The 10,295-nt window shown below is 37.3% G+C and overlaps 2 protein-coding genes and 1 pseudogene across 6 annotated transcripts in view; all 3 read left to right on the plus strand.

Annotated features, from left to right (window-relative positions):
- The window catches only part of LOC127789872 (protein SHOOT GRAVITROPISM 6-like), an 85,326-nt gene extending 83,937 nt beyond the window's left edge, over positions 1 to 1,389 (plus strand). Inside the window, 2 exon segments of the mRNA XM_052318926.1 lie at positions 439 to 546; positions 641 to 1,389. Coding sequence (XP_052174886.1) covers positions 439 to 546; positions 641 to 802 — 270 coding nt within the window. The 3' untranslated portion in view covers positions 803 to 1,389.
- Positions 1,390 to 3,105: 1,716 nt separating this feature from the next.
- LOC127789874 (UDP-glycosyltransferase 73C3-like) lies at positions 3,106 to 8,700 on the plus strand. 5 transcript variants are annotated; one of them, XR_008020680.1, is made up of 3 exons: positions 3,106 to 4,693; positions 7,762 to 7,860; positions 8,557 to 8,700. XR_008020680.1 is itself a non-coding variant. In XM_052318928.1 (2 exons), the coding sequence occupies exons 1-2, from the start codon at positions 3,172 to 3,174 to the stop codon at positions 7,788 to 7,790; spliced, it is 1,551 nt and encodes a 516-aa protein (XP_052174888.1). In that variant the 5' UTR covers positions 3,106 to 3,171; the 3' UTR covers positions 7,791 to 7,901. The 5 variants fall into 5 exon arrangements, 1 of the variants encoding a protein (XP_052174888.1); XR_008020681.1 differs by lacking the exon at positions 8,557 to 8,700 and adding an exon at positions 7,986 to 8,129; XR_008020682.1 differs by lacking the exon at positions 8,557 to 8,700 and adding an exon at positions 8,046 to 8,100.
- LOC127789875 (UDP-glycosyltransferase 73C11-like) lies at positions 8,034 to 10,056 on the plus strand (annotated as a pseudogene).
- The last annotated feature ends 239 nt before the right edge of the window (positions 10,057 to 10,295 follow it).

Consider the following 10,295-nt stretch of genomic DNA (forward strand, 5'->3'; position numbering starts at 1 on the left):
AAAGTGGAAAACCTAAGATTTGGTTATGCTCATTAACCTCATTTTTTGTTTCAAGTGATTTAACAATTCCCTTTCACGTGGAATGGCAGATGCCACCTTTGTGTTGGAACAATGGAGTGAACTGCGGTGAACCAAATACAAATACAATTCAATTAAATCAAGAGCTGAACCAGGTTGACAAAAACGCAACAATAAACTAAAAGTGTGCACTACATGCCCAAATAACGGGGAATAATATTATCAATATGCTTAAAAAGTACTTTTTTCTCAATAACTTGATAATTTATTCTGCTTGTCAAATCTGTCACCGAATTTGTTGCCAATTCACAAATTATTGTCCCTAATTTCTTGTATTCTTAAGACATGTTAGAACTATTAGAGGTGCTTAAAAAAACTATAATAAAACAAACTTTCACTTTGATATTCCTGATATTGCAGGCACATGATGCTCCTTGGCCAGTTATTCAAGCAAACGCTGTGTACTTCTCTAGCTGCATGCTTTGCCTATCAGATGATCAACGCATCTCATCTCTGTATTATCCACAGGTCAATTTCAGATGCACCATTTAGTGTCAACTATTTCTTTAGATTGCAGCTTAAAATGAACTCATTGAATAAGATAATATTGGCTTCCTTTTAGGTGTTTGGTATGCTGGTAAGCAAAATGAGTAGGACTCCTGATGCAATTGTTAGAGCAACTTGCTCCAAAGCTTTAGCCTTGTTACTGAAGTCGACCAATTCACTCTCATGGAGAGCTGCTCGTCTTGATCGAGTGGAATCAGTTAGGAGGAGCTATGATTAAGAGCCTGATAGGAAATAGCAGATTGTGAACTCTTCGTGATGATGTTTACGCGAGTGATCTTGATTGGGTTTGTATTTCAATCTACATGAAGCAGTGATATCAAGGAAAGCCATACTTCTAGTTATACATGCTCCTAAGCGAGTCACCGGAGGGAGCCTGGTTCAGGAATCCTTGTAGCTATGTTGTCTTAACTGGCAACTAAAAGAACTATAGTCAAATAGGCATGGTGTTCTGTACAGTTCTGTAATTGATTTGTTCGGGCTTGCTTTATAAATTGATGAATGTCTCTGGGTCATCTTTAGTTGTTGAAACGAATGTTTGAAATTTGTAGTATATGTTGTTGTACACTGAAATCGACCTCACATAGTGAGATAAAGGTCGGATATGTTGTTGTTTATGTTATGCACTGAAGTTGGAACACAAATATTGTTTCTCTTATTATTGACAAGAATATGGAGTCGAACTTAGGCGGCATATGTCATTAGGCAGGAAGCTCAAACAATGGCTCGAAACTTTTATCATATCATTTATATGTATATTATTTTAGTGATATTATTTTTTTTAATAAACATTTCACTCTAATATTATCATTTTTCTGTTCTGCAGTTATGAATCATTTTGATGGGTCTTTCCTTTTCTGTTTTTATCATTATTGAGATATTGTTGTGTATAAATTTAGTATTTGTGCACCATTGGCCTTTTGACATTAATTATATTGCACTTGTTAACTAACATACAAGGAAAACGAAAGAAATCCCAGATGCCCTTCACTTACAGCTAAGCTTGGTGAGGTGTAAGCTTTGTTTACTTGATATATGATAACAGCAAAGCATAATTTAATTATTAATATTACAATATGCGTCTCTCTGTATCTATGACGACAATCACAGACCTAATTTGATTGGATAAGGTCAGCCATTAGGATTTAATTAGCAGCCGTCTTCGTCAAGCTCTTTTCACAAGTGAGGACAGCATATGCAAAGTTAAAAAGCGAAAATTATAAGGGGAATTGGGTTCTCACCCGTCTTCATATTTATTGCTCCATCCATCAAGGCCCTCTCTCTCTCTCTCTCGTGAAATGCAATCGTTTATTTTATCTATGAGAATATCTCTAAATACACAAGATTGAAAGGTTCTATGTGAGAGATTGAAAGGTTCTATATAAGAGAATTACAGGGGAGTTATTGGGTTGCAGTCCTATTCAGACAAGAATAAAAAAATTGCATTTTTCAGCCCTTGAAGCACAGATTGACTTGGCGGTCTTTGTTTATATATATATATATATATATGAAAAATGGTATTGGTATCTTTTGAATTATATTTTAAATTACATAATATATGTAAAATAATAAAAATACTCTTCATATAAGACGGCGAGATTGTGTGACGCGTATGATTAAAATATCCTTAATTCAAGACAATGAGGTAACTTAAAGTGGTGATGCAGGAGATATATTTTTATTATTATTATTATTATTATTATTATTATTATTATTATTATTATTATTATGTTTTAATATAAATATATATATGTAATAATATCATATAAATAAAAGTTCCATACAAAACAATACGACTATTTGTATCTATTAATTCTGAAGGAGCAAACTAAGATGCTATTATTATGCTATTTTAAATCAAGGTGTACAAAATGGGTGTACCAATAACATTTCTCTAAAATATAAGGTATAAAAGTGTTCATCACAATGACGCGTGTACTGAGCAAACACTTGCTGAGGAAATCATTTTTCTCGGGGAAATCAAACGGAAACAAAACAAATTAGCTTCAACTTCATGATGAACAAGCATGATGAGGAGTCATGCTTGTTCCCCGTCCAATCAAATTAAGCCATCACACTAAATTAATATATAATAATTATTAATAATATTAAAAAATTCAACATCGCTCTTTCAAAATTTATTTTATAATTAATAAGAAAAAAACTATCTCTTCTAGATGAAGAGTGAGTTTTTTTCAAGTAGATATACTTTTAGTTTTAGTCATACGGAGATAAAAATATTTTATTTGAAAAAAGTTCATCTCTTTATCCGAAAGAGATGGATTTTTTTTATTAATTACAGAATAAATTTAAAAAAAAATTAAGTTTTTTAATATTATTAATATATATTAATTTAATGAAATAATTTAATTTAATTAGAGTGACAGCCAAGGAGTCGGAGACAGGTAACGGCACAGCAGATCTCAGCTCCATGATGAGATACCTCCAGTTGCTTCACATGCACAGCTTTAAACCTAAAAAAACAAAGTACAAATGGCGTAGAGACAAACAGAACGTCCAACCCCAAGAAACTGTTTCTGAGAAAAGGACACAATATCATCTCAGCTTTGGACCTTAAACTTGCCCACCATGGCCAATTCATCCACTTCTCCAGCAGCACAAATGGCAATGCCTCCCCAAATTGGCCATCTTCAGCTCCACTTTGTCCTGATCCCTCTCATGTCTCCAGGCCATCTTCTTCCTATGGTGGACATGGCCAAGCTTTTGGCTCAGCATGGTGTCACGGTGACCATACTCACAACTCCCCTAAACACTGTTCGATTCAAATCAACCATTGATCGAGCAGTTGACTCCGGGCTGCAGATCCGGCTGCTGCAGCTCCAGTTCCCGGCCACCGAGGCCGGCCTGCCTGAGGGCTGCGAGAACATGGACTCACTGCCCTCCAGAGCCACCATCAAGAATTTCTTTGATGCTTGCAAGATGCTGCAGCAGCCATTTGAGGAGCTCTTTGCCAAGCTGCATCCCCCTCCAAGCTGCATAATTTCCGGGAAAAATCTTGCTTGGACAGTGGAAACAGCAAGAAAGTTTGGGGTTCCCAGGATTTTCTTTGATGGGATGAGCTGCTTTTCGTTTTCTTGCACCCATAATTTGGAAATTTCCAACGCTCATGGTGCTGCAGCTTCCAAGTTTGAGCCTTTTCTGGTGCCTAATTTGCCCCATCAAATTCAGCTGACCAGAGCTCAACTTCCTGAATCACTGAATCCAGGCTCACCGGATTTGACTGAAGTTCGAGATAAAATGAGGGCAGCCGAGAATGAAGCAGATGGGATCCTGGTGAATACTTTTGAAGAATTGGAGGCAGAATATGTGAAAATGTACAGAAAGATTAAGGGTGGGAAAGTATGGTGTATTGGGCCAGTTACATCTTGCAACAAGCTGAGCCTGGACAAGGCTGAGAGGGGCGAAAAGGCCTCGAAATATGCTCAAAACCAGATACGCGATTGGCTGGATTCATTTGAGCCTAACTCAGTTGTTTATGCCTGTCTTGGAAGCATATGTGGCCTCACAGCTCCACAACTCATAGAGCTTGGGTTAGGCCTGGAAGCCTCAAACCATCCCTTCATTTGGGCCATGAGATCATCGGGTGGAGAGAAATCACAGGAGTTGGAGAAATGGATGATTGAAGAGGTGTTCGAAGAGAGAATCAAAGGGAGGGGCCTTGTGATCAGAGGCTGGGCCCCCCAATTGCTCATCCTATCCCACAAAGCCACAGGGGCATTCTTGACGCACTGTGGGTGGAACTCAACAGTGGAGGGTGTTTCAGCTGGTGTGCCCATCATAGCCTGCCCTTTGTTTGCCGAGCAGTTCATCAATGAGAGGCTGGTGGTCGATGTTCTGGAGATTGGAGTCAGTGTTGGAGTTGAGGCTGCAGTGACATGGGGAATGGAAGAGAAGTTCAAAGGGGTGGTGATGAAGAGAATGGATGTGAAGAGGGCTGTGGAGAAGGCAATGGAGAAGGGAGAAGAAGGGAAAGTGAGGAGGGAAAGGGCCAAAGAGATTGGGGTGATGGCAAGGAGGGCAGTGGAAGAAGGGGGTTCTTCTTATCTCAATATGGAGATGTTGATCCAATATGTATTCCAACAGACAATAGGCAAGTAATTATTACACCTTTTTTTTTGCCGTCATTACCCTTCCTTTCATGTGTATTGAGTAAAGTAAATAGATTTAAAAGGGCTTGAATTTGGCTATTGATGTGTGTAGCCACAATAAAAGAGATTAGGGTTTAGATGGACTTAGAAGAGATATGCTGCTAGTCTTGTCTTCTTTTCTCCTGGCACCAAAAGGTGAAATTCATCATTTAGGAAGTGTTACAGCTCAGCCCAAAATTTTTATAAGGGATTAAATCACGGAACTCAGTGACAAGATTCGAACACGGGACCAACACTAGCTATATAACTGCTAAATTCAGGATTACTTGAGACCAACATGTGTACAGTTTCAACTGCTAAATTATGCCCGCGGGGCCTTGTCTTCCTTTCTCTTGATTCTTCCTTTCATTATTTTTGTTTTAACTAGAATTAGAGTTATTGTAAAATGATGTAATATTAATTGTTGCATTAAAATCCTCAATCTACCAACTAAATTATGTATCACTCTCAGTTATGTGTTGACAATGAGCTACTTATAATCATGATAATTTATTAATGTCATTTTAGTTATTGTTCAAAATAAATTTTTTAATATTTAAGTTAAAATCACCTTAACTTATAAAGTCAATAGTATAAAAATATTAAAATAAATGCCAAGAAATCTGAAAGAAATGCCTGACACCAATCACTTATACCCAAATACAATTATTTACTAGATGTTATAGTTGTCGTGAATAATGAGATTATTTAAGGAATGTTTGTTAATCAAGATATGGGGTAGAAAAGTCAAGATATGTGATGTTTGTTAAATTTATCTGACCATTTTTTAAAAAATCATCTAGTGACCTCTTATCTTGATTTTTAAGATATGTGTATTTCTCCCCTCCACAAGATAAGCATATTTTGGTCCTTACATATAAGAAAAAAATGACGCTTGTGTCCTCTAATGTATTTCAAAAAATTTAACAAACAGTTTGATAAAAATTTTGGAATGCTTCCCAACTTTATCTTGACTATTTCATATCTTGATCCAAAAACTATTCCGAATTTATCTCGATACTTCTTTATTTTACTCATTTTAATAAACGCTATATTAATGGCTAAATATAGGTGGCAATCTCCATGTTTTACTCATAAGTAGTCATTATTATTTCTATTGACTGTTTTCTTTTCAATTAAATAACTAATTACAAAATATTACGCAAAAAATGATTCAAATATGATTTTGTTAGCATCTTAAAATATTTATCCATTAATAATATCAATCAATACCTTTTTATCGTTTTCTCTTCCCCTTGCTAAAGACTAAAAAAATATATTTGAAACATAAAGAAGCTGCGTGCAAGAATTTTGCAGCCAGCCACAATAGACTTAAAGAATTAACTGCATGCATATATATATATATATATTTATATATTGTTAATCTCACAACCGATTTAACTAGCCATAGATGTAACCAAGAACCAAGCCTAGAATGAATCAATCGGATCGAGAATGAATCAATCACACCAAAAATACAACACAAACAGTACACAAGATATACGTATTTAGATCCGTAAATAGATCCTAATCAAGAGAGAGATTTTCGCCTCTAGTCAATCCACTAAATCAGAGATTACAAATCGATTACACCAATTCATCCAAAAATGAAACAATTATAGTATTGCATCAAGAAAACTAGAAAACAAGTATAAGAATGCATCAACACCGAACAAACATCGTACTCACCAATGCCTCTTGATCTTACCTTCCATGACAAAGTGATTAACATCAGAGATAGAGCAATACACCGTAGATTCTTACATGTCAAATGATTCACAAGTTGTGTCTCATTTTCTTACTCTGATTTAAGGTTTCTCAATTGTAGTAGGTTAAAAAGTGACACTTCATTTCTGATAGCAGCTTTATATACCAAGGGGAAGAGAATGTTAGCCACACTATGATCACTTATAAGAGATGAACGGTTAGAATAAAACACAACTAAATAATACTAAAATAAAACTGTAATTAAAACCAAATGAAGTGCAAATGAAATATAATTAGATATCATGTAATTTTGAATCACATATCACAACATATATATAAATATAGTCCCTTCCATCACCTTTCAACATGTGACGCATTCGCTTACACCATCTCCACCACTGTTACTACCACTCTCTCTCTCATGCCAAAACAAATTCAAAATTTCATAATTTTAGTTTGTATTGAGTTTTATTTTCAATAATTATTGTGTTTTATTTCTTAATTTTTTTAAAATGCCCAGACCCTAATGAATTCGCTAACTCTATTTACTAGCGGTCATTCCCCTCTAATAATTCTAGAAAATCGTTAAAAGTTCAAATGATTCTCAAATAAAAATTAAAAATTAAAAGTTCATTAAATAAATTTAAAAGTTCAAATAATTCTCAAATAAAAATTAAAAAAATATCAACAACTCCTAAATGGAGTCGCCAACACCTCCTTTTATCAACCTTCACTACTAGAGGCATAGCTCGAAGAGGGGGAAAAATGAAAATAAAATAATATTTATATTCACATTCTTGATGTTTTCATTTCTTATAAATGCTTTAAATTTAAATAAATTTCAAATTCATTTTTAACATAAAAAACAGCAAACTTTCAATCCTCAAATTTCAAAACACACACACACATATATATATATATATTCTCGAAAAACAAATCATCAAGCATCAAACTTGAACTGTAAACATTTATGCATCATAGAGAGAGGTGGGCCTTAAAGAGGGACAAGTTGTTATCTTTAAGAAGAAAATGAAAACTTTTGTGAAAGCTGAGCCAATGGTAAGATATATAACCCTGTAAATGTAATGTCACTTGCTATATATACACTAGCTAGACATCACATCAATAATTAAAGAAATTTTAGTTATTGAGTTGCCATACATATTTTAAACAGCATAATTTTAATAATTAATTTAGTTAAATTTGGAGTGAAAATTATGTATATGTTATATATATATAATGTTTTTTGGCTATCTCTAATGACCATATAATTATGTAAACTATGTATATGTTATATATTTAATATATATATGTACTTTCCCAGTTTTGAAGCTGTCTGTCATGGGACAGTAGGTGTCGTGCACAATCAGGACGACTCCAGCAATTCATATCTAAGTTTCAAGATGTTTGTGTAAGTGCTGAGGTAAGCCCATATAGTAGCTTTTTACAATGAATTCACATGAGCTCATTTGGGCGTCACCAATGTAACTTCCCACTGTGTCTATATATAGACGCATTCATGCATCTGTATTATGTATTTCTTCCTAGCTCAATCCAGTTCACCGGCCGGCGAGCTCTTGATCTCCTCCGGCTACAATGGCCTTGCAGAAGCACCGTGATCTTCACTTCGTTTTGGTGCCTCTCAGCTCTCCCGGCCACTTCATCCCCATGATTGACATGGCCAAGTTGCTGGCTCGCCATGGCGTGACAGTCACCATTGTCACCACCCCTTTCCTCTCAGGCAGATTCGCCTCCACGGTTGGCAGAGCAGTCGACTCCGGCCTCGCCATCCGGCTTCGCCAGCTCAGGTGTTGAGATCGGAATATGAATTGGGTCCACCAACAAGGCCAAAATGACTTTCTTTTGTTTTCTTTTTGATGAGTGCCCCGTACCCGTGCCGCTGCTTGTTTTACATTATTGAAAAGCAAGCAAGGTGAAATGACAATCTTGCCTCTATCGGGCGATGAGTCAGTGACTTTGGCCCAAAAATCATTTTCCTCATAGTATACCATTTACTTTTACAACTCTCTATATGAATAGCTCATTGAGACAGCCATGTGATTCAATCAAAGTAATAGCATTCATATTAATTTGAATTCCGTGTTTCTTCTAACTACAGGTTTCCGTTCATGGAGGCCGGCCTCCCGGAGGGCTGCGAAAGTGCGGACATAATTCCCTCTGTAGATTTACTGAGGAACTTTTTTTGTGCTGTTTGGATGCTGCAGCAGCCATTTGAGCAGATGTTTCAAGAGCTTAATCCCTCTCCAAGCTGCATAATAGCGGACAAACACGTTCCTTGGATGGCGGAAGCAGCCAAGAAATTCAATGTTCCAAGGTTTTCCTTTGATGGAATGAGTTGCTTAATTCGCTCTCTTATGTACCCACAATTTAAGTGTCTCCAAGGTTTATGAGACAGTGCCTGAGACTCAGCCGTTTGTCGTTCCCAGCTTGCCAGACAGAATTGAATTAACCAGAGCTCAGTTGCCAGGAGTTTTCAATCCAGGCTCACTGGTAGTTCAAGATTTTCGCGACAAGGTGAGAGAAGCCGAGGCAGAAGCCTCTGGGGTGGTGATCAACAGCTTTGACGAGCTAGAACCAAGCCATGTGAATGAACTCAAGAAGCTGAAAGCTGGCAAAGTTTGGTGCATCGGACCACTTTCTCTTTGCAACAATGATGGACTAGACAAGGCTCAGAGAGGGAACAAGGCCTCCATTGATGAAAACCAGTGCTTGAAATGGCTGGATTCCCAGCAGCCTGGCTCAGTAGTCTACGCCTGCCTTGGCAGCCTATGCAGGCCCCCTCCTTCCCAGCTGATCGAGCTCTGTCTAGGCCTGGAAGCGTCGAAAAGGCCGTTCGTTTGGGCTGTGAGAGCAGGACAGAAAGCCAGAGAGCTAGACAAATGGATTGAAGAAGATGGATTCGAGGAAAGAACAAAGGGGAGAGGCCTAATTATCCGTGGCTGGGCACCACAGCTGCTTATCTTGTCTCACAAGGCTGTGGGCGCTTTCTTAACACACTGTGGCTGGAACTCAACTCTGGAAGGCGTCGGTGCTGGCCTTCCAATGGTGACATGGCCGATGTTCGCCGAGCAGTTCTTGAATGAGAAGCTGCTGGTGCAGGTTTTGGGGGTTGGAGTCAGTGTTGGGGCTCAGGTTGTGGTTCATTTGTGCGAGGAAGATAAGTTTGGGGTGTTGGTGAAGAAGGAGGCCATTAGAAGAGCTGTTGAAGAAGTGATGGATGGAGGAGAAGAAGGGGAAGAGAGGAGGGAAAGAGCAAGAAAGCTTGGGAAAATGGCAAAGAGGGCTATGGAAGATGGGGGTTCTTCTTGCTTGAATGTGGCTTCATTGATTCAAGATGTCCTCCAACAAGTTAACGCCAAGTTCTAAGAATCACGGGATACTCTCTAATTGGAATTTCAGTTCTAGAGTTTCAATGAATTATTATGTTTAAGAGTTAAAAAAAATGTATTAAGAATCGGGGGGTTCCATTTACCCTCGAACTTTTGAAGTGATAAGCAAATATGCAACTGTAAAAGATTGAAGTAGTGCCTCAATGGATCAAGGGATGAGATTCATGATGTTCTTGCAAGTGTTAATAGACTGCAACATTTGCATATTTCCATTTTCTTCCCTTACTTTTGGTTAATTTATTCAAATCAGTGAGCTAAATTGTCAATTTTCCTTGACAATGGCAAAGGATAAAGCGTAAGAAACAGGAATGAAACATCCACCACTTCCACAACTAAATGATATGTTGGGGGACCAATTTCAATGATTTTAACTTGTCAGGTGACAACTAATCTTTGCTCTTCTTGATTGAACTGTGTAAATAGGCTGGTCCAAATCCAGATTGCGAAG

Source organism: Diospyros lotus, chromosome 14 (genome assembly GCF_014633365.1).
Source record: "Diospyros lotus cultivar Yz01 chromosome 14, ASM1463336v1, whole genome shotgun sequence".
Classification (NCBI taxonomy): Eukaryota; Viridiplantae; Streptophyta; class Magnoliopsida; order Ericales; family Ebenaceae; genus Diospyros; species Diospyros lotus.